General features: G+C 40.5%; 1 protein-coding gene across 13 annotated transcripts in view; it reads left to right on the top strand.

The window, feature by feature from the left end:
- nav3 (neuron navigator 3) overlaps positions 1-25,418 on the top strand; it is a 361,175-nt gene that overhangs the window by 238,930 nt on the left and 96,827 nt on the right. For 12 of the 13 annotated variants that reach the window (XM_067489701.1, XM_067489702.1, XM_067489700.1 and 9 more), the window contains 2 exons: positions 18,468-18,540; positions 24,464-24,632. In XM_067489701.1, the coding sequence (XP_067345802.1) occupies positions 18,468-18,540; positions 24,464-24,632 (242 nt within the window). Of the gene's footprint in view, positions 1-18,467; positions 18,541-23,986; positions 24,067-24,463; positions 24,633-25,418 lie in introns of those variants that run through there. The other variant, XM_067489708.1, reaches the window with a different exon arrangement.

The raw sequence follows: 25,418 nt of genomic DNA, 5'->3' as shown, positions 1-25,418 counted from the left end.
TCAATCATCAGTATTTCTGGCTGTGAGATGCCGGCGGTCTCATTTTTCCCTCTGTTAATGAGATGACGGGGTGTGTAACCGCTGATTGTCGTCACTGTGAGATGATTACCCCTCACTTTAACTAGAGTTGACTAAGTGTTGATGCAGTACTGGTTTGCCCTGGCATCTGCCCTCCTGCCATTAAAAATGACTAAAGCAGCCGAGCTGCTTTGGCACATGTTCTTAGTAAGACACTGTGGGCGAGGAGTGTGTTTGGTTTGTGTGTTTCTTTATGTGTGCCTCTTAGAGCTTTCTTTTTTTTTTTACATTGATTCTCTTTTGCTCTCTAACACACACATTGTCCTACTATGTGTCAGTAACTTGATGTTTCCGCTGGTTAGTTTTAACAGGTGACTTCCAGACAAAGGAAGTCAATAGATTTGATATATCCCCTGGGGATGTCTGAGGATGTACAGTATAGGGCATCTTTCCAAAAGCATCCAGATTGTATTTTACAACTGGTTTCACACATTCAGTGCAGTTTTCAGCTGTTTTATTTTTCCCCTGCATGGTCAGTACAGCTGTGGTGGAAGCAGACTGTGCAGTCTGTTAGAAAAACAACTTTAAAGAATCAGGAAGGAAGAAAATGTGAAGGTCATATGAACCCCTGTAACCCCTAATGTGACTGTGTGAGTTCAGTGTGTCAAAACCCGTTCCGGAAACATAAAGCCCTGTAAATTTATTTTTCTTCATTCTCACATGAAGTTATTCTGGTCTTGGCTACAAACAGCTGAGTCCAGTCTTGGACTCTGGTCACTAAGGGTGAGCTGTCACAGTGCTGCAAGCATGTGGCTCAAAATGCCAGTGACCTGTGTGTGTGTGTGTGTGTTTCTGCATGCGTGCAACTAGCTCTTTGTCTCACTCACTTACTAAGCCCATTGATCCACCACCTGCTCTGACCACAGGGTCCGGCCAGCTTGGGAAAATGAAGTTAGAGGAAGCACAGTTTCTTACAGCGTGGGCGCAGAAGGAAGGAAACAGCAGACGTACACAAAGAATGTGCAGGGATTTGTAATGTGGCAGGTAAAAAGAATCAGCGTAAAGGGATAGTTTGATTAAGGGTAAAATTAAAGATATGCTAGTGCTGGTTTTGGTTATGACAAATGCAGTCAGCATGAAGTTGGTTATTTATTTATTTATTGCTGGACTAAATTCATCAAAGTGCCCAAAGAGATGAAGATGATGATAAACAAACATATGGTTCTTCAAGTGCAGAAGTAGTTAGTTTGGCTTGTTTATCCCATGAGCTTGAGCCCTGGTATCAATTTGCAACTTCAGGTATTTTTACTGACATCCTTTCTCGCATCCTGAGAGAAAATGGAGCAGTTTTTAACGTTTGGCTGCTTACTGACGGCATGGAAACCTGCCACTGGCCACCTAGCACCTGGAGTTTAACCGCCTTGGCCGGAGACGTCGCAGTAGCAGCAGCTGTCAGTGGAAGGGCAGATGAGTTTGATTTACTTCCTCTGCGCGGATTTTTCTCCCGATTGGGACTTGAAACGATGATCCTTCAGTCACAAGCCTGTTTCTCTAACTGGTAGGTCGCTGCTGGTCTGTTTGAGTGGACTGTGGCCAACTGAGCAGCTGCTGGAAGCTCACAAGCAGAAATCAGCGTGGCACCAGCATCTGCTAGCTTCTCAGCTAATCTGCATAAATAATACGCTGCTTTTCTCCAAGCTTGTGTTCATATTACAAGAGATCTACAAGTCAGCTGAAGGAAGATCATTTTCTGTGGAGATAATCCATCAGAAAACTTAAGCCAAAAAAGGTTTGCTGTGGCTTTACAACTGCTGACACTTTTCTTTTACTGTATATTCAATACGTGTACTGTATGCAGATTAATGCTTATATATACACAGTACAGATTCATCAAGTTAATTGGGTTTGCTTCCTATTTTTGTTCCTCTGCCTCGTTTCTTCTATCTTTAAAACTCCCCCAGATGATGTAACCTTTTCAGTTCGGGTGATGTCATCGTGTGGAGATATTCTTCAATTGAGAGCAGAGGATGTTTTATTATAGGGACAGCAGAGTAACACCTTTCATTCACACATACTGCCCACACAAGAACTGCAGTTGGAATTGGTGAAGTCACCCTTTAATACACAAAGTGAGGCAGCCACTCTATGGAGGTAACTTCCGTACCTCTTGAATATACATATTATTGAGAATTATTAGGGCGGAGGCTATCACCTCCGTCTGCCCTAAGAGCTCATGGGATAACACCCTCAGGAACAGTGGAATTATGAATTAATACCCCAGTTTCCTTCTGCTTGCTGCAATTTGCTCTCGTCAAGAAGAATATGTAAAAGAGCCTGACCTTTGATCTCTGTACTGTTACACTTTATAATAAAATCCTACTTTTACAGTGTGTAAGTTATTCGCAAAACTCTCCCAAAATGTCACGTTTTGGCAACTTGATTGCAAACAAACTTTTAAAACCCATAACTGACGCTTTCGAATTTTCGGCCGCCGTCAACATAATCTCACATCTCTACGAAAGCCTTTTCTCAATTGCACTAAAGTTGTTGCAGTAATGAAAGTATTTCATCATTTCCTGCAGAATGACTAAACATTCTGTCCAAATGGGATTCTTCATATTTGAGAACTGGTTTTCTCAGTGGTCAGACTGGTCGAAAGTGCTAACCAAGCCATGTTTCTCAGAGGCTTCAGCTGCTGTGTTTCAATGGAGTTAGATGAATTTTGTAATGCAGTGGAATTTTTTGGTGTAGGGACTAATGATACATGGGAATTAGTTTCAAAAAATTTGGAGCGGGGCCTGTATCCAGCACTGACCATATATTTGGTGCTGTAGGGAATCATCTGCAACTACTGAGCAACGTCAGTGAAGATGATAAGACGGCGGAATGACAGGAGCGTGGCACGTGGGGTTTCAGCTCAGTAGAGATTATAGGTTGGGTCTCTTTCTTCCTGCTATGTTTAATACGTCACGGTTTTTCACCTTTGTGGTAGAATTTGGATGTGACTCTGTCTAGAGAGTGATGAGAGAAGGCTTAGGAGGCAGAAGTGTACTATTTTAATTGCTCTTCCCTTTTACATATCTTTTGTATCCTCCCACATTCTTCTTCTCATGTAGGGATTTAGGATAAAGGTGTTGGTTATATACCTGAGATGTAAAACTACAAAGAGCTTCTGTGGATCAGGGATCTCACACAAGTTTTGTGTGAATCCTTCAAACGTCTCACTCACCTTGCAGCACACTCTGCATTTCCTCTCCCATGTAAACCCTCACACCCTCTGACAGTGCACTTTATCATAATTGCACAGAAATCTAAAAGCATTCGATGCACACCAAGGTTTTTGAATCAAGTGAAGGTTTTTTTTTTCTTCTGAAAACGTGCTTCAACATGAGAACGGCAAGCAGAGGGATGGAAGAAGAGGCTCATTCAGCAGAAAATATTAAAGCCTCCCAACGCTAATCCTCCTCATTATAGACAGACATCATTAGCAAACCACAGAGCGCTTCCCTGCAATACGGATGACTGTGCAGTTTTACTATCTGGGTGTGTGTGTGTGTGTGTGTGTGTGTGTGTTTAGCTTCGAGCCAATTCAGCAAAAGATGTCAGGAAAAAATAAACTAATGTCAAAATCTATTGTAAATAAAAAGATGTAGAGATGCAGCATCTGTCAGCAGAGAGGCACACTGGTTGGAGAAATTATATCAAACAACTCACTAATGTAAAGTCAGTTCTATCTTGTTGCTTTTCATTTGCGATATTAGACTTTAAAGTGTGTCATGTATCATATCTGCAGGCCCGGCTCTTTCCCAGTTTAATTTAATATAAAAGTGTCATTTCTTTTGCTGTTGGTTTGCATTGAGGGAATGCATATGAGGAACTGTGATGCAGTTTGTCATATTTTAGTGTCTTGCATATTACATATTAAACTAGGTAAACAAATGTGTTGTGCTGCAGTGAAGAGCAGACCATTGCAGTGGCATGAGGCGAAGAGCAGAAACATGTTTTGCATTGTTATTTCATCATTTAGCACATAAAATATCAAAATTAGCTAGAACTTTTATTCATATGCATTGAGACTGCGTTCATGCTGAGGATATTCCTCTGCGTATTAAATAGGTTAAAAAAAAGGAGCAGCCCAGATGGCTTTTGTGTGTCTACACTGGAGGCATTTAAATATAGTAAAGTAGATTTGAAAAATGTCAGTTGACAGCTGGATTAAATGTCCTCATTTGAAATCTCCTTCCAGGTGATTTTCTCACTGAATGTGCATCTAATCCGCAGAAACAATTATGATCTGATCTCTTTTGGTGGCTGCTGGGCATCAAACTTTACAAATAGTTGTTTCTTGTTGTCTTTATTCTGACTTGAACAAAAGCACTGAACCAATGTACAGGCTGAACTTCTTCACCTTGAAATCCAAGTCTGAACTGTACACAGTCAGAAAAGTCACAGTGTTCATTATTTTGGCCTTAGAAGCAGGTTTGCAGCCTTTGAGGCCTAATTGATTCAAGGGTTTCTGGGAGACTATAAAACTCCACCAGTCTCATCTGGACCCCATCTGTTGGCAGCTTGCACACCAGCCAGACAAGAGGACAAATGACACAATCCACACTTTAGTATCATCTTCACCGGCCTAACGCCTCATAATCATCTATGATTATGATAGTGTCTCTAATTTGAATCCCTGGCCCAGGTTCCTACAAGACCAAACCAACTGGCATCTGTGTGCAACTATTCCTCAAGTTGCTGATTCTATTACACCAGCTTTGGATTTTGAGCAACTTATCTATTACAAGAGTCAGTTGGTCTGGAAATACAGCGACAAATGGATGATAGGACTTTGGGGCTTCTGAAACATTCCTGATTTCTTTGCGCATGCCTGTAACTAGCAGAGAGTGGTCTAAAGAGGGTAGAGGCAGATGGCCAGTTTGGCCTGCAGAAATCATGCCTATACAGGGACCATGATTCAATCGCTTCTTGTTGATCGTCTGGATGTCCCGATGGTTGAACGGTGAGCCCGTCACCACAGGGCTCTAATTTCAGATTATTTGTGAGGTGGAAACTCTAAAAGGTGATAACACCATATGTGTATTCTGTTTACAGCTTGTTTCTTCTTCAAGTCCAAACAATTATCTGATATATAAATGTTGGTCATCTCCAAAAACCAGTTCACCACCCTCTGAAACTGAAGCTTACTCTTTCTACAGTTGAGTGAAAACGTTTGCCTTCCCTTTAGAAGAAATGGAAAATTACAATAAAATGTGCATTAAATATTTATGTTTGATAACAAATGTCATTCCTTACTTGTAGAAATAAGGTAGAAGGTAGAAAGAAACAAGGTCCTTAGGTATGATGAGACCAAAGGCATCATTTACACAGGTATGTGTGGCAAGAAAAAAAAAAAAAACCTCTGCCTATGGGTAGAGTCAGTCAAACATTGTGGAGGTTTGCTGATGATTTGGGTGTGTGCTGTATGTTTGCATCATGCACTGGAGCTCTGTGTGAAGATGATGAGGGCGACTTCACCAATTTTTAATCAGGTTAATTCTTTTCAACTTCCCTCTGACTGAAAAACTCCTCCAGATGACGTCACCCGGAGGAGGGTTTCCCTCATTAGGTGTTCAGATGATGTCATCTGGAGGAGCTCTGGAAAGGGATCTTTAGTGGCATTCTTTTAGATGTACTAGTCAAACTAGAACCAAGTGAAGTAAGTCCTTCAAAGCAATCCTACCATCAGCCCAAAAGCTAAAAAATGAAGAGGCAGTGGATCCATCAACAAGACATTGATCCAAAGCACAAAGCAAAGTCCTCTCAGGAATGGTTTTGAAAGAATAAAGTGAACGCTTTACTATGACCTTTACAGTCTCCAGGCCTAAATATCACTGAAAACCTGTGGGTGGATTTAAAGAAAACTTTACATTTCAGACAACCCAGCAATCTGCTAGACTTGGTGTAAGTTTAACCCATTCTTTACGTGGTAATTGTTCCAAACACTGCTCAGAGGTTGAAGAGGTTATAAAGACAAAGGGAGGACATACAGTATTAAGCCGCTTTAAGACATGGAGTGGAATTCAGACATTTTCCAGACGTTCTCTTGGGTTTGTGTATGTGTGAAACCAAACGCCCAAGTCTGTTGGCCCTGACATTAATCAGATTTTACCCACACAGCTCCCTAGTGCAAAGTCCGCATTATCTCCCCCCGAGCTCATTTGTGAAAAGAGCAGGTAATGCTCCGGAGAATTCACCATGAGTGAGTGGAGTTGTTGATGACGTCCATTTCCTGTGACTACTTAAAACCGGTCAAATACAAACACTCAAAGGTCAAAAACTCATTCATTCCTACGAACGACAACGTCGAACTGGAAGGACAATGAAATTTGTGAATTTCTGTAGGTAAGTGCGGACCTGGAATTCGCCAAACAAATACAAGGAACAGCACGAGATTCTGTGGTATACGACTAGATTACAAACGAAAGACTTTCACTTCCGCAAAGTGCCCAAGCACCACCCCTTGCCCAGTTAGACAGAGTCTTTCTTCACAAGTGAGGACATGTCTCACACGGACTATCTCCCGATGTTGGCTACTTGTCTGAAAGAGAAACTGCTGACAATGTCAGGACCTGAGCCTCCTGACATTCTCTAGAGTTCATGTCTGAAACAGGCTTTAGAGAACATGACGTGAAAAGATTTTGCAATACTATAACTTTCATTATTTTACTATAATGCTCTCATTTTTGTAGCTACGGATTATAAAATAACATTCACTACTAGCTGCATTAAATATCATGTTGCCGAAAAACACTATCTTGTTTTACTCTTTTTGTCATTTCAACGTAAGGTGATGCACAGTTATGCAATCAGCTATACTTTTCAAGTTGTTTTATATTGTCCTATTTTGGGAAGTAGATATATATTTTTGCTTTTAAGCTTTATTCTGCCTTCTTTATAATAAAATATCTTAAGAGGAATCGGGATTGATACGAGCAACAAGATCATCTGAACTAAAAAAAAATCATCCTGATGATGTCATCTGTCCTCTGCAAGCTGGTTAGTTAGTGAAACTCTTTTTATTAGCGCCATTTAATTATACAGGCAGTGTGATTGAATGTGGGTATTCCTTTAAGGAAGCTGAAGTTACTTTCATATGTTGCAATAAACAAAAGTACCTACATGCATCCACAGAAGAAAGCCGCATTGCTTTAATTTAGACTGCCAGACATTGAAGGAAGAGTCATGCTGAAGGTTTCTCCGTAATAACCTCCTACAGTTTCTTCTGTAACATTGGCCAAACACACATTTTTCTTGTTTTCAACACCGTATACAGCAAATATTGTTGAGAAAATTGACTGTTAGTTGTTAGTGCACTAGGAGTCATGTACCAGTGATGCCCCAAGTTTGGGTGACTTGAACCAGCACCAAGCACTTGGAGTGTGATCCAGTTTTTAATTCATGGGTTCTAACGTCTCTCAGCAGCACATTCAACATCACAGTGTAGCCATTCAGTCTCTGACGCTTGTGTATTTTTGTGTCTTCTTTTCATCTTGCTTCTGCAACAATTATTAGGAAGAGGTGTGTGTACAGGTTTATTCTCTTGCATGTTAGCCACTCTAGCAGCATGAACAGATCACCGAAAGGCTCGTTACAGCTCACTTGTAGCTCAATTGGAAGCTTTTAATCACTCATTATAACTGAGCGACATGGGCAGATGTTCTGTTAAGGGAGCTGGCTTGTTAAATCGACACAGTGAAAAGCTGCTAACCTTTGATCTAGCTCAGTATGTTTGACTGCGACACACCAGCTGGAGCTATTTTCACCCATTCAGAACCACTGAGAGTGTTGCAATTTGGGAGAAATAAAGTAGAGCTTAATAAATCTTTTCATCTGCCCCTAGTTGCTTAGTGACCTTTTTCTTTTAAGACCTTTTTCATCCTTTCTCACTCCACTTTCTACGGACCCACTGACAGCTTATTTCCTACCGAGACACCTACACTGTGACAGAAGCTTTCCTGTCATGCCTCGCTACCCTCCATGAACCCGATCCACATGGCACCCTCCTCAGGCACCCACAGCGTGACATGGCAAGTGTCACGGCTGCTAGTGATCACAGAATGCCATCCTATCCCTCGCTGCCTGAACAGAAAGTCTTGTAGTTCCTCTGCTTTATAAAAGAAAATAGCAACAACAGTTTGGTTTGTTTAAAAAGTCAAAGTTCATGACTGGTGATTGAGACTTTTTTGTAACACTGTGCACCGAGAGATGGTGCCTCTTTGGATAACTGTCTTACGCCTCAAGACATTGGTGTAAACAGTATCACTTTCTAGCTTTCTAAACCACAGGGACCAAGGAGGTGAAAGATCTGAGCCTTACATAGATACAGTTAGCACTCAGTCACAAGTAAAAACAGTAGAGCTGAGGTTTTTATGCCACTGACTATATGCATTTTAAATAAAAATTTGTTTAAAAATCAGGTAAATGTGTGACCTAGCACATCTCTCTTGAAGATTCACTCTGTGCTGCTAGTTAAACATTCACCCACTTTGAGCATTTTCTGGCGAAGATTACGTTTGGTCATTACTAAGGATTTGCAGCCCAAATTGTGTTGGTCCTTATTTTCTAATAGAAGACCCTGCGCAGGTAAAATGGAAGAGAAGTGGCACTCCATTACTGAGGCTCACAGTGTGTGCAGAAGGAATTTAAATTCATACAAACAGCTGCTGGACATGATTTATCACCACGCACTGCCCACTGCAGCAGAGGAAACTAGATCTGACTGTTAGCATCTGGAAAAGGCTAGTTTAAAATGTGCAGCACTGTTTTATCAGACACCCACTGAAGGTGAGTGTCCACAGCCAGGTTTAAACAGTGAGACAATATCACAGGCAAAATGTGCATCAGCCTAAAATGAACTGCAGCTAATTCTAAAGATGTGTTTTAAAGTTACTTTGCACTAGTTTTCTGTTCAGCACCATAACACAAGACCGAAGCGTAATGAGACAATCTGTGATTTTTTTTTTACCACAATCTTGCCTCAACATCATCCCCCTGCTTTATTTTCCTGACTTTTTAATTCTGTTTCAATTCAGAAGGCTCAGTCAGGTATGTTTCAAGTGAAGTGGCAGGTAATACCCCATTACCGGTCTTTTGTTTTAGCTGATGACATGAGCCCATTCGACAAGGTTTTGCCAAAATGTAACTTTATCTCCATAAATGCAGATGTGCACCTCCAAACGTGTCTTCAGTCAACCAATATTTCTACCTGAAACGGATTACAATATAATATAACAATTGTATTTTAGACCATTATGACATATTTACAAACAGTCCTGTATCAGATCGTACGTATTTAACTGCATTTTATTCAAATCAGATAAATGGTGACTGTCATAATTTACATTGTCTTAGTAAATACCCACTAAAATTGTATCAGGCTTAATAAATATCCAATATGTTATGCATCCATCCATACTATGTAAGCATGGATGGATTACTGAACTACAGACTGGGCAAAGGGTCAGGGGGTTTCTGCATGGCCCACAGAGCTTCTGTATGAAGTAAGTCCTATGTCATTTAAAAGTGACAATGCTTAGTTAAAAGGCACCAAATTACAGCAAAGTGGTGCAACAGAGTCACATAAACTACCATAAAGAGGCAGAAATCATTTAAAAAGATGCAAACCAATGACAAACTTCTGCACAATGACCACCCCCAAAAAAGAGATGCACCTCGCTGGCCCTGCTAGGGGTAGCAGCCTGAGCTGGGACTGAGTGCTGAGGTTGTTACTTGTCAACAGTAGTGCTTTACATCCTTCTGATGCTGTTTAGAACTGAGTGTAACAGTGTGGCCATGAGAGCGAGAGGGAGAGACAAAAGACAGATGAGTCCTTCCCCACTGGCTGGTGTCAGCGTAAAAGCCATGAAAAAATACTTAATGTCCTCTCGCCCCTGAAAACATCCTCTGCTCATTTATTCTCCTCTGCTATTTACTTTTAAGCATTGGGGTGTTAAGATTAATAATAATGTATCTATGTCTACCTTCAGCTGTTTGTTTTGTATTGTCTTAAAAAGCCATCAACTGACATGAAGTTAAATGAGATTAAATGTCTCTGTGTTTTATAAAAGAGGCCGCAGCTAAAGTTTTCTGACTGATTTCGATTTTCAGCCCAGTTACTTCATATGTGACTGAACCTCATTTGTTGCCATATATCCACAGTAATCATGTTAACTTATTGTAAAAGTCTTTTTTCTTTTTTTGGTTTGGTTCTAATAAATCTGTGGTGAATGGTTTTTCTGGAGAAGCGGCATAGCAGTGGTGACACCTGAACTCTTTCTCTCTTACGTTGTGCTGTTGTAATGTGTGCAGAATGTGGTTTGGCACAGTGTTGCTGAAATAAGCAAAACCTTCCTTAAAAAAGATGTCATCAAGAGAGAGAGAGAGAGAGAGAGAGAGATAACTGTACAACTAAGATGCTGGATACCTGTTGCCAATCAACCTCATTAGTTGTTAGATGTTCCACTAGGTGTTTTTAAATTACACAACTTTTCCTTCTGTCAGTGTTTGCCCTCTGTGCCAACTTTGAAAAAGACTTGCTGGCTTCAAATTCATCTATCCATCCATTTATTTATTATCTTCATCATTGTAATCTGTCATTAGGCCAGAGGTGGGGTCCACCTTGGACAGGTCTGAGAGACATACACTCACACCTTCGGGGTCCCCATCGGGTCACTCTCGCCAATGGGTTAATGGATCTTACGTAAATTTGAAAACTTGATCAGTCAGTGGTCACTTGGCAAATCAGCTTAAACGTATATCCAATCGAATTCAGAAGTGACCCGCCCCTTTCTTATACGAAAGGATTATTTGATAGTTAGATGTCAATCAAACAGTGCGACGCTGTCAAGATTGATGAGCCAGTGGTTTACAGTGTTGCCAACTTAGCGACTTTGTTATTACATTTAGCGAGAGCTCAGATCCCTCGAGCGACTCTTTTCCCCCCCAAAAAGAGCGACTAACGACAAATCGAGCCACTTTTTCTGGCGTTATTTGAGACTTATGGAGACTGACGTAAAAAGCACGTATCGGTCTTGCTCTTCTAAACGAGCAGCGCTCGTGCTGGCGTGAGCCCCTCCCACACACCAAAGCACGCACAGGCGGCCCAGGCCTCGTGCAGCAGCTTCTCCCAGCTGCAGTCATCGTAGACGTTCACCTCTCCGCCGCTTCCAGCCCGCGCGTGCACCAAGCCGCCGCTGGTACCCATACAAGTAAGAGGATACAACCGAAGGAAATACATACAAAAATACATTTTGTGATGTTTTAATGTAAAATATGAGTTGTGGACACCAACATTTTGTAGGTTTGTAGGTTCAGGATTTGTTTGGGTTGAAACAAGCTAGTAGAATAAAAGTTGCAAAGCACGAGTTGCTCTCGGCCATTTTGTAAAATTAGCTGTCAGAGAAAAAAAAAAGATTGGAGACCCCTGATTTAGAGTTACCAATTAACCTGACACGCATGTGTTTGGACTGTTGGGGTAAACCCACACAAGCAGTGGGGAGGACATGAAACAAGAAAGGCTGAAGCCGAACCGAGGACCATTTTGTTACAAGGTGAAGGCGCTAATCCCTTAACCACCGTGCTGCCCCTGCATTAAATTCATACTGGGCAAAAATAAATCCCATTTGTAAGTTTCAGTATTTTTACTGTTTATAGAGTTAAAAAAAAAACAGGTTCAAATGTATTTGCTAATCTTTATACACAGCATCCTAAGTTTTCTGGAAATGGGCCTTGTACTACTCAACGTAGACTTGAGTCACTTGCAAAGCATTTCATCTGGGATGACACTTGATTGCTAGGGTGTCTGTCGGAACATTTTTGTGCTTTTGTTTTACTTATTTTTTGAATTTGATATATAATATAAGAAGTTATTCAACAGAAGCTAAGGCCAAAATATGTCTTGAATGAAAAGAAGCGAAACACAGAGAGATAGAACAAAGTCTTTTCTTACATGTCACATTATTTTGCCCGTGGTTTTAGACCCTCTGTTAACAGAAGTAATAAACAGGTTGAAATTGAAAATATTTAAACAAATTTCAACTGAAGATTAATAATAGACTTGTTGGTCTTTTTCATCCATGGCACAACTTAGGTTGACTGTCTGTCTGCTTACTCACACAGCCACCACATATGTGGACACACACCCTGTCTGCGCAGCAGATGCACAAAGCCTTTCCTCCTCTGTTATTTGATGCTGTAAACATTTGACAATAAACCACCATATATAATTGACAGATGTGTGGATATAGGCTTGTGTTGCCATGCAGATCCTGTTGATTATACATCACATGTGTTTATGCTGAGTGAGCTAGTACTGTCGTTTCTTTAAGACAGGAATGCTAAAGCCAGCTAAACCTTTAAAAAAATAGTTTGATTTACGCAAATTTGAGATATGGTGTGATAAAAATCAGCTAGGGGTTTTGAGCGTTTGGCTACTTGAGATGAATGATTTTCGTTTGGCTTTCTGGTGTTCGAAAACACTTTTATGGCATGCAGTTTCATAACATTTAGGCTGCAGTGAATGTAAACACTGAATCTGAAAGCCTGAGCAGGCCGGATAAAGCTGGATGCATGAGGCTGAGTGTCACGGCATTTCTAAAAAAAAATTAGTACGACCACTTTTTCAAGATTTTTAGAAAAAGCAGATCCTCAGTTATCAGCAGTGTGAAAGATTTCCGTCAGGCTAAGGGATTATGGGGACTGCCGCCATGATCAATATTCCACAAAAGAGTTCCTCAGCCTCATGCCAGATGTGAAAATGTTTCTTTACCTTGGATTTTGACACGATGAGCAATGATCCCTGGATTATGAGACAGGGTCCTTTAACCCAGCCTCCCCTCTGCCTATCAGCTGCACTGAAGCTCAACATTTGATCCGTTTTGATTCATTGTCTGTCAGAAGCTGCCTGCTTTGGACACATTGAGAGCATTACAGCATGCTGCAAGAGGAATCAGTGGACTGTTAATGTTGAGAGCAGTGGAAGCGCAAGTGTCAGGCCCCCTGCCTGAAAAGTGGAGTTGATGGAGAGGTGATAGGTAATGAGAGACATAGTCTGTTTGAAAGAATGAACCCCGTGGCTTTGAATTCTGGCAGTGTAGCCACAGCCTGCAAGCTGCCCTGCCCTTCAGGTCTTGGCTATTCTCGTGGAAAAAAACATATACATAATTTTTCCCTTCTATTTTTGAAACCTTTAGGCTAAGACTCAGAAAGCAGAGGGATTTAACTTCTTCTGCCTGTAAACGTGTGGATTTCAAAGCAGCTCAACTCAACGGCAGTGATTAATAAAGTATATTCTGGCTGTAAAAATCTTCCCAGTCATATGTCGCCTCAGCATGAGTGATGAGCTCTGCCTCATTAAGTTTTACAGGAATTAATAGCTACAGTACAAAAAGCGTATATTCATCTTTTCAGCAGTCTGGTATGTGGAAGAAAAGAAAGCTAACTTTCCTGCAAAGATGTCTGAGGCAAATCTTATTTTTTGTTAGCTCCAGCTGGCATCGATTTTGATCTGCTGGGAGAGAAGCTTCAAACGCCATCGATTGTATTGTGCGTGAAGGATTGTGATTTGATTTGTTTAGATTCACCTGACTCATCACTAGACTTTTATTTCTGCCTTTAGCTACACAAAAGTTTATCTAATCTGCTCTTCGCTGTCTTTAAGAAACTCTGACTCTATTGATTGTCCCTGACCCCCTCCAGCCAACCACCGGGACAAGATTCAAGTTCTGTTTTCATGTGGGTGTAAAATAGATGAATAAACCCGACTGCACTGCATCACCTGGTTGAAAGTGAAACAGGTTGAAAAGAGAAGTAAGAAGTCTGTTGCAGTCAACTGAATCATCCCAAGACTTTCACTCAAAATAGTTGTGTTTGTGAAGCTTGAGTCATCATCATGTTTTTTTTTTTTTTTTAAACCAACTTAGGGATTGAAGGTGGCATGTACTTTCCAGTGAATGTGGCATTTTGTAGTAAAACCCTTCAATTATTTAGCTGTGCTCATGCACTGTAAAGTGCTAACGCTTTGGTTTTCCAGTCCTATCTAGAAGGAGGTTTTTTTTCTGTCCCGTAGGAAGTGGAAATTGAGGTGTTGGCCAACTTATATTTGACAGTTGCATCTAAGGGATAACACTTTCCAATTCCAATCATCATACATCAGTCACTTGATACTTTTTAAAGAGGCCCAACGTGCCCCGGGACACTTTTCATAGGCAACAGAGGGATGTTAGAAAATCTGCAAACGTGCAGATGTAGCAGTGTCTTACTGTAAAAATTTTATATTGTAGGAATGTGATATTATGATTTGAATTGTGGCTTTGTACTGTAAACGAAACATTGTTTAATTGAAACTGATTATAACAGAAACTTGACAGTTCCCCCACTTTATTCTTCCAAGCTGTTTCCTTGCTGCGTGTTCCACATGTGCCCTCCTGTTGCTCCTCAAAATGCGCTGCTTTTTTTCCTGCCCCCAAGTACTTCATGATTAGTTGAAGTGTGCCTCATCAAAATGTCTATTTCCAAATTGCTTTTAATGACCTATGCGGATCTGTGCAATGCCAGCCTGCATTGGAAAAATAAATGATGTTGGTTTCTCGAGGAGCTGTTAGAGGATGCCGCAAAGCCAAGCTGCCCACCAAACTAGCAGTTAAACATCGCCAGAACCCTGCGGAACATTAATGCCCTAGCCGTCATCAACGCCTTCAATCATTATTCCGTTTGTTTACGTCATTTTAGATTTAATGTCGGCTAAAAACCAAACAGCGGTTCCATCTAAAGGCCTCTGTATTTCTGTTTGGAGAAAGAAGGCATAGCTTTCACAGGTGATGCCGGGCCTCCTATAAAGTAAGACATCGATCTGTCTCCAATTAAAAAAATGTACTGTGTGTTTATGAGTTTACCCTTTTTGTCTCAATCCGCTATTAAACCTGCCTACACACATACACACACTGCCTTTGGACCGTATGTAGCATGCTTCAGCAAGGCTTTCTGTTTTGGTATAAATGTTTAAAACAGAACAAGTCCAACTGAATTATGGCTTGATTGCAAAGTTATCACAAAAATATATTTGATTACGTATGATGCATAAGTTCTGTTCAGGGGTCACCACAGTGGAACTTGTTCCACACGTTGACCTGGCATGTGTTTTTATCTGGGCTTGGGACCGGCACCAATGTGGTCCCTTGGCTGGGCCTGGTTGGGTGGGATTCAATCCTGCGGCCTTCTGTATCCCAACCCGATGTCCTACCCATTGAGTTACCAGTCTCCCTATGGTACATATGTTCTGTATATGCAGTTTAGTTTGGCACAAGATTATATCTTTTGAAGCCCTACATCCCCCATCATCATCATGCTCAGCCTAATTAAGACTGAAGTCACAAATGTTGCTTAGCACATGTCCCAATGCAAATTTCTGTGTGTGTGTGGGATGAATCAAACACGCACCAGCACCAGCGCACACATGTCAGCCTGTGTGCGGCATGTGGGAAGACAATATGGAAGCCCACATGTGAAGGGGTTTGGTGCCTGCTGTGGGAATATGTGTGTGGTGGTGATAGGAAGTGGGTTGAGGTGACTTGTGTCAGGCAGATGGAAAAGCTTTTTGTGTGACTCCTTGTCCTGCAAGGAGCCATGTGGATAAAACCAGTGTAAACATCTTAGACTGTGGAGAGAAAGTGACATGTGCCATCTATATTTTGAGGGGCTCTTCAGCAAAGGGCTTGATCCTCAGTGCACCGACTCAGAAGGCAGAGAAAGAGCATATGTTGTCAGTCATCTTTCTCTTTAACATTGTTATAAAATTGAAAGAAAATGTCATCAGTCCCATTTGTTGGTGTGACTGCATAAAAAAGGTTAAATTACTTTTGAACAAGCTCTTAAGATCCAGTTACCAGCTGTTCTGGGGCTTTTTGACATATCACACCATTATATTCAATACATGGAGATTGCTCTGTTGAAAGGGAATTGTGGGTGTTCTACTTGTTTTTTCTTTTTAGAAGTTCAACTTTATTCATCCACGCTGGCTTGAAATTTGAATCCTGACTGTGGAACCACGAAATGATTAAGGGCAGCGGTGGACGAAATAGCAATGCAACAATGTAAAATTAGTCCTTTTTCAAGTAAAAGTCTTGCATTGAAAAACTGTTAAACTGTCAGTTCAGCCAGTTAACACAGTATGAGCACGGTAACTCTTAAGAAAGACACATTCCTTGCAGGTAACAGTTGTCCTCATGCAATGGTTATTATAAAATACAAATAGCAATACCAAGTGGGGATGGGTGAAGGAATCAGTTCAGATTTAAGATTTGTTCAGTTGCAATTCATGTTTACCTTGATTCTGAATAGATTTACAGCATAAACATTTCATTTGGTAATTGAAATAAGGCGAGTGGAACAAAAAAGGTATAAGTGAACTGTGAGGACACAATGCAACCTAGGTAAACACGCAACACACACATGCAATGCTTAGCTTGTAGCTCATCTCCACCCTCAAAGGTAACACTTAAGTATATTTTAGTGATTTAATAATAACTTCTACAAATTGATGTTCATTTGCTGCTGCTGGTGGAGTATTTACAAAATCCTCCACCATCAGCAGCAAATTAATATTAGCGTAGCAGACTCACAAACTGTGGCCAACAAAGGAGCAGCTAGGTAATGAGAGACATAGTCTCTGCAGGACACACACTGCAGCACTTAACTAGACTTCAGTCAAATCTGTTTCCAAATACCTTCATCCATTGAGCATTTTGGAGAAAGATGACTTCTAACACTGCAGCAAAAAAAGCCGTTTGGAACTGCTGCATATGTAACTTTTACAACAACACACCGGAGCACTCAACTTTTTTCCCCCCTCTGACCTTTACTCACATATGCTAGCTTCTGTTTTTACCGAAACAATTTCAGCATTTTTTATTTGTCAATTACACTTTTAATAACAAAATAATCATAAACTAATATATGTTTATTTCCCTTCTTTTTTCTCCCTATTTCAGTTTCATGTTATTATTTTCATCCAAGCATTAAAGTAACACACTGAAATGCCTTTTTATAAATTCTTAAATGAAAAGTTGCAAACTCATTCATAAACATTTTTCTATGGCTTTTCTGAAAGACATCCGAACCAGGTACAGTAGTTAACTGTCAGTTACATTTCATTCACTCAGCAGGTCCTGCTAGCAGACAAAGATGGCAGCCTCCTGACTCAGCAGAGAGTAGTCAAGAAAATAGAGTGGATAGGAAACATAAGCCGGAGAAACTAACTCACTAACTTCTGCAAAAGTTTAATAAATTCCAGCCCATGTCAAAAGTCAGCCATGATCAGCAGTCTGTGATCTTTGTCTGCAGCAAGCTGCGTTTTGCTGGAATGGGTTTTTGTCAGATCAAATAGAGGCGATTTCCCGGCAATAAAGCCTGGACCCCAATGATTGATTTGCATCTGTTAGTAGTGCAAATGCAAAATGTAAAGTAGTTTCTGGTCTCAGTCAATAAGTTTATGTTAAAGATTGATGCAATGCTCATGAGAAATCTAACTACACTAAAATCACCCACATTCTCTGGCTTTGTGTACCATTAAGGCAGGGCCAACTCACTACAATGAATATAACGCTACTGAAATACACATTATTACACCAATGAGGACGATTGTGTTAAGCTCAGTGGGAGTGAATGAAGACTCAGCAAATATTCAAAAAGCCCGTGTGCAGATATGACTCATTATCGTGGTTCTACAAAGGCTCCCGCTCGCAAATAAAATGATGCAGACGCACTGAGCAGTGAGCGAGCATTAACAGAAAGACACAGAGAGAGAGGGTTTTAGAGAGCTGAGAGGAGTTACAGCTCATGAATCACGATTGCTCGCTTGGACGTCTGGCTGAGTTGCCCAGTCTGCTCTTTGTGTGCAATGGCACACTGCACTGAAGTTGAGCGCGTTGACCCCTGACTTCAGCATAAAAGACCTCCTTAGGGGCGCTGGACATCGGCCACCATGCAGATGAAGCTGTACGTTAGCTGCAGTCGAGGAATGCAGAAATCCCCCGGATAACTACAACCTCAGTTGGCCTTTGTGATACTGATATCAGTTTGGAGAGGTGCCGGTTGATTGTTGCACTGACTGGCATTGTGTGTGTAGTACACATGGGTGTGTAACCCCCTTTGAATGCATGTCGCATTCCCTGTGTTGTGTAGGTGGTGATACACTGTGGTCAGTGTGTCACACAGCCGGGTCCCAAGGTCAAGCAGGGGTCGGGTAATAACCACACAATGATGTTCTTTATGGGTAATGACCCTGATCGTCTCCATCCTCTGAGCCCCCTGCCCCGAGACATTTAGGCTCGTTGAATGTTAAGTATTGTCACATTCTTGCTGTGTCTGTCTTTTGTGCTGACCGTCTGCCGTCTTCTCGACAGATTGAAAATGTGGACGCCTGCCTCAGTTTTCTGGATGCCAGAGGAGTGAATGTACAAGGGCTCTCAGCAGAAGGTAAGACGAATAAACAATACTGAATTCAAGGCCTGATTTAATTCGTAATTGAATTAGTGGAAGAGCAGAACAGGGATCTCCCTAATGTATTTCAAATTTCTAAAGCTGGAGAGTAATTTGGCTTCTAACTTTCTGTGGGTCGCCTTCCATTTCTTCACTGCACCAAACGTAAATGTCTTATTTCCAACACGTACTGTTAGACTTCACAGCAATGGAATTCGCCATTTTGTTACCATGGTAGGGGCGCAAAGTTTCTCCAGCTCCAGCTTGCACTATGGCAGTGTAGGCAATCATTATGGCATCAAAGCGATTAGCGGGAGGATAAAAACTGCAGAGAGGGATTTGTCTCCCAACAATCAGGGTATACAGTACATGGCTTTTTGAAAGCCAGGACTACATGGCTTTATACTGAATAACTGCTTGCCAGAGTGAAAGATATACTAAAATTGCCTCAAGGGGCCAGGACTAAAATGACAGTTAAGTTCCTAACTGTTTGTGTTATGTGGACTCAGGAGAAGCCCAAGACTCCCTCAGAGTTCATAAATGAATCCAACTGCAGTCTGTTATTTTACTGCAAGCACAAAACTGCTATGAAGTCATTAGGGCAAATTACATCAAATGTGTATTGTGGCACTGTGTCATTTGTTGTGTGCCATTTGACTCAAGTAGCACACAGCTGACCTGTTGTACATATACTGCAGACGTAATCAAGGTTCAGTTATGTAAATTTCTACGACGAGGAACCTGGTGCTGTAATGCAGTGGGTGTTTTGTATAGAATAATTGAATTTATGAAGATGGAGAACTCATAAAAGGACACTTGATTCCTTAGTTTGTCTGAAAAATTCAGAATCAGTACAGTTGGGACACAGTGCTTCCAATGGGCAGCACAATATTACAGTTTATATGTCACTAATTGTCTTTGAGCTTCCATAGAAAATCACATGCATGAATGGACTTATACGGTATCTACTGCTGTTATGTTAACCTTTATTTTGGCATCAGTCTTGATATAAAATAAAATGTCTGGAAACAGCAGATGGGAAGTACATCTAAAGGAAAGCTTAACCAATCCTTTATGTTACTTAAGGTCCGTGCTCGCCCAGACCCCATGTTGTCCCTGCTCCTCTTTAAACATTAAAGAGTATGCCCTTGACCTCTCCAGCAGCAGAAATAGTCGGACAGCCTGACAGCCCGACTGACAGCTCCAAATTCTGTGCCCCCTACTACAGCCCTAAAAACAGCAAAGTGACTCACCGGGCCTGGGATTTAAAAGTGGGTCGGTAAATATATGTGCTATTGGGTTACCCTGTACATCGTTGTTCCATTTATGATGATCTCCCACCTTTCTGTTCCCCACTCTCCGCCTCTGTCAGCCTTATTCTCAGGACTTACTGTGTTTGTGAACAAAATTACATGGCTGTTTGCCCTCTCATATGTAATTGAAAGAGCACAGGGCTGTTCAGATTCTGTTGGCTGGCATGTGGTATGCAGTTATTGTCTTTATGCAAGTAGTGGGGTTACTGTCAAGTAAAATGCTTTATTGTGCACAGAAGAACCTAAAATCTGCTAATTGTAATAACATTTCTAAAAGCCCCCTTGCATTTCTGGTGGGAGGTTATAAACCAAAGTTCTGGAAGATACTTCAAGGTTTTGAGGTTCATTAGTTCCTTAATTTATTCAACATCATAATCTAATTTAACATTGAACAGTTTTTAGAGCTTAAAGTTAATATCTGAGTAAAATCGTACTTTTTTTGCAAACCCTTTTACCTTTATTTATACTATGAAATCCCAGCCTATTGATTGAAAGGTTATCAGCCAGATGTATGTCTTTACTGGGTGACTTGTTTCTTCATTCCAAAAGTGCTGTTCACTATAAATACAGTATTATCTAAATTAATTTGAGTTGCAGTTATTTCACTGGAGATGTTGCACATGAGCAAGTGACCTTCTGGATTCAAGGAAGTTTTAATTGAGAGCATGTGGGGCAGTGTTAAAAATACATATCAGCACAATGATGCGATTTAGGTGGCTGATTTGTTTTTAATATTTGGCTATGGCACAGACGAATCCATGGCAACTGGCAGACAACTAACTAAATATGAGGAGAGAAGATTCAGGGTTGTTTTCAGCATCTGTATGGTGACAAAACTGTTAATAGAAAATGAGTTAAGTTAGTAGAAAATTAACCTACTAGCATTGTCATCATGTTAGATTTTTAATTTGTGCAGTACCTTGGTTTATGATCAGATGTATGCAATATACACCTCAGCTCTACTTTATGTTTAGTGCTTTTCAGCAAATGTTCCCATGTTAACTCATGTGGTGAACTTTTTACATTATACCTGCTACACATGCTAGTATAGTCATTGAGAACATATGTTTAGCTGAAAGCTCTGTCTGTGTGTAAAGTAAACACTAAAATGAACTGCTATCTATATACATATAGATAGATATAGATATATATCAAAAGCAACATAAAAAGGCTTTACTACTTGAAATGTGATAATTATCAACAGGAAATTGAGTTCACCATTTTTGGTCTTAAAAAGCAGGTGTAAAGTTCTAGAACACAAATTTACTGCAGTTGATAATGGGTTACAGTGAGGGGCCCTTAGAGCAGGTCATTAAAATCTCTTTCTAGTGCAGGTCTCTGCAACTGAGATCTTGTTCATTATAAAGTCCCACTACTGCTTGATCTCAGTAGGTGCAATTTTTAAATAGGTCTTATTTCATTAGTCTTCTTAAAAGCTCCTCTGTGGTGAATCAGCAAGGGGTCCATGCTTGCTCTCTGGCCATAAGGTGAAACCTAGGGTCATGGTAAGACTAAGTCAAGAAAGGAACCTCACACAAAAAACGCTGAGGGGGCCAGGAGAAGCAAAAAACACGGAAGAAAGAAATGTGGGATTTGAAGGAAGGATTTTTGACTGGCCTTGTAGTGTCTGGGGTTTACACCCACTAAAGATTGATTTACTATGCGATGACAAAATATATAGTCCTTAAGTGCTAACACAGGATTTGTCTTCTTTGTAGAACCTTTCTTTTCTGCCTCCAAGCCCCTCCATTAGTTATAACTTTTCTGGACTTGTCTGGAGAAAATGCCTGGTTAGTAATGTAAACTAATCCTGTCCTAAGGGGCGGCTGTAGCTCATTTTTTAAGGCAGTTGACTATGGACCACAGGGTCAGTGGTTCAATCCCCGCTCCTGGCTACATGTCAAAGTATCCCTGGGCAAAACACTGAACCCCAAGTTGCTCCCGGTGGGTCAGGTGAGCACTTTGCATGGCAGCCACCGCCATTGGTGTGTGAATGGGTGAATGGGAAGCAACATTGTAAAGCACTTAGGATAAAAGTGCTACATAAGCAACTATTTACCATTTAAACGGGGTGTAAACTTTGGACTGTGTCTAACCCTGACATTGCAGGGCAACTTTCACATTTAGGATTGATACATTTTTTTTCTTCCTTTTTCCTTATTAGTTACATTTCTATAACTTTTTTCCAGTTTCCAAAAGTTTCAGTCCACATCAGCTCTTTGGTTGGCTGAATCTGTGACATTGTCTCTCCCTAAAGCACAGAAAACACTGCTGTTCAGACTCTCAGAGGCACAGAATAAATTTCCGCCTTTAGGTGTTAGAAAATGGAAAGCACCCCCAAGAGATTTATCCTCTTCAGCTTTCACAGTCTCCGAACAGCATGGATGGGTGGGAAGGATGTTTGAGCCTCACCAGATTAAAAAATGGAGTGAAAAGCCCTGCATCAGCCGCTGCCATCCTTCCTGTGGTTCTGTGTGCCAGCTCTCACTAAGGGTTTGATATGAAAAAGTCGATTTCACAAATGAGTGCTTTAGCCACAGTGATCGATTCTTCCTTCTCTGTAACTGCTGAATCCTGTCCTTACTGTGTGCGCAGGAGTCTGTGAAAGATGTATTTGTTTAAGTTTTGTCTGGGATAAACTCAGGAACAGTTGAAGATAAGATTTACATGCCAGACAAAGCTAGGTATTGATTAGGAGCTTTTCTGTTGTTGCCAACTCTGGATATACAGTATAAAAACTAACTTTATCTGCAGAGCTGCAGTCCTATAGGTTTTTTGTATCAACAGCATAAAACAACCAACAGACATTTTAACGTTGGGCAACACCTGGGGGCTATAGCAAACATGATATGCTCACACAATTTAGCAGGGAGGAGGTCATGATAGATGGTCAGTTCAGCAAAGCGGACGACTTTGCCACAGGAAACCAGAGATTGAGAAGTTCTGCTTTTGTTATTGTAACCCATGAGAATGTTATATACGTTATATACAGAAGCAGCAGTATTGAGCCAAACCACAAGATTTTTAGTAACTGAACCATTCTATCTAAACCTCATCACATCGCTGTATTTGAACAGTTGTTTGTTCAGATTAAACGCCTTTGGCAGTTTCAACAAATAGATGTATGAGAGGTTAAGGACAACTAAACTTAAGGCACTAAAGTTATAGTAGTTGTAATGATCTATTTAATTCTAACTTTTACTATATGTCCTTTGAGTTGAGTGACCATCCATCCATAAAAAAATGGCCTCTCAGGCCACTGGGCCAAGCAGTTTATTAGGAACCAATGTTATGTTTCATGGTAAAGTATCAGCCATGTAAGGCACCATCAGTCTTTTTAGCAGATGCTCAAGAACAATATGTTTCTCTTTGCATCAAAGCCATCTGGATGTAGAAATGATCAGAGAAAAGGAGGAGGTCAGGTGTCAAAGTTGACATAGATATTTATTTAAGACAATGGTATTTATTTCCTGTTTCCTTATTAGAAGGAACAGCCATCATTGCCTTGATGATGGCTGTTCCATGATTGTGTACATGACAACCATGATTATGATTGTTCTATAACCTTAACCCCATCAATATTTAAATCAACATAGACAAACTTTAAAGAAGTACTTATTTCAACCCAAACCACCATTTTTCTTTAAAGCGTGCTTTTGTTCATATACCAACTTTATATGATAGCATCAGCATGTTAATTATGCTTTGGCTGTGGCTTCTAACTGTTAAAACATAGCAGGATCTGTCACTTGTTTTGGTCATATCAGACAGTTGGGACAAACAAGCGATGTGGTCTTTTAGGTTGGAGGACTTCTCAATATGAATATATTTTGAATTGTTGTTCTGTAGCTCAAATTTAAAAAGTCTCTTTCATTTAAATTATTTGTCATATACACAGAAACATGTTACTTGTGTTATTTTCTTGTTACTGTACTAACAGCAACTCTAAATATACTATTGGTTCCTCATTTCATGGCAAAAGCAGAACTATCAATGAATTTCCTGTTGTATAGTTTTGGCTTTTTGGCGTCAGACTTGAATTAACCTCACACCAGATGTCCTGCAGTCAGGGATCAGCCTCGAAGTCCCCATACAGAGCTTCACTACTATATAACCCAGCTGTGTGTTAGCTCATGTATGTGAACAGATGCTTTCCTTTGGATCTATGAAATTTTCTTCTGAGCAGTGGACCAAATTATTCCTATACTGAGTAAGGGTTTGTACTGAATACAAAGACACCGAACAGTATATGCTATAACTGCATATTATACAGTGTATCAATATCGACTCCAGTTCAAGCCTGTGTATAATTGCTTGGATGCCTGCTGCACAACAGCTGCACTTGAGCTTTATCCCCATGTGAATTCTTTTAAAAAGTCAACATATGGTCACAATATGCTGTTTGGAAGTCACAAGAAATGATCGCCTTAGGTTCTAGACAAATATAAAGGTACACATTGCTTTCACTTGCAAAAATGACTATCTCAAGAAAACAAATTGGTTCTACCGGAGGCTAGAAGCAGGCTGTAAATCACAGTATCCAGTAGATGGATGCAGGTTGAATTCATATGATGGGTTCAAAATTTCTTTCCATTTTGTCCTTCCAGAGATAAGGAATGGCAACCTAAAGAGCATCCTGGGTCTCTTCTTTATCCTATCACGCTACAAGCAGCAGCAGCAACAACAGCAGCAGTACTACCAGTCCTTGGTGGAGCTCAGCCAGCAGACAAGTAGCACCGCACCTTCCTCCAGCAAGACACAAGAGATGCAGTCCAGGTACGTGACACTCTGTGGTTGTACAGTAATACAGTAGTTTGGTGTTGGTTTAGGTCTCATTTAAGGCAGAGGTAACCTAGAGGCCAGAGATTCAAATGTAAGTCACTGGTTTGAATTAGTGGTTTAAATATTCTTTAAGGTTGCTGAAAAGGACTCAACTGATTTACTGCTTTTGGATGCTTAATTAGGTCCAGTTAAAGCTTTTGTAAACAGGAAATTGATAGATATGACCGCCTTTCAGTGGTGTTGGGAATGAATAACAGCCTTCATGGAAGATGTTTCTTATTAGATGCTCAGAGGGATTTTGCTATATCAGCCACGTACATAAGGAAATTACTAAGGGGACGAATCAAGTTGGCTGACAGCAGAGTGGAGAAGTTGCTTTAGATTTACATTTTTAATTCAGTCCTTGCTTCTGTAGGCGAAATGCACATTATTCACTCTGATGGAGAGTAGAGAGATGAATGAATGAAAGATTGGTATCAGTCTATTAAATGTAAAGCTACTGCCAGCAGCTGTAAGCTGTTAGCTTAGCTCTGCCTAAAAGTGAAAATCCACCTGCCAGCATCTCTAAAGCTAGTTAGTTTACAAAAAGTCATATAATCCCACCCTCCATAACATTAAAAATTGTTTTTTTGTTCAAATTAAGCAAGATGTAACTTGAAATTCATAAAACAATTCAACTGTTGTTGTCAAATTTGTTATTTTAGTTCAAATATCATCTACAATACCAGCTTAAACAACAACTTCTCAAACTTCTCAAAAACAACATAATAGTACAAAAGC

Source organism: Channa argus, chromosome 21 (genome assembly GCF_033026475.1).
Source record: "Channa argus isolate prfri chromosome 21, Channa argus male v1.0, whole genome shotgun sequence".
Taxonomy (NCBI): Eukaryota; Metazoa; Chordata; class Actinopteri; order Anabantiformes; family Channidae; genus Channa; species Channa argus.
This window is presented reverse-complemented; position numbering and strand designations above follow the sequence as displayed.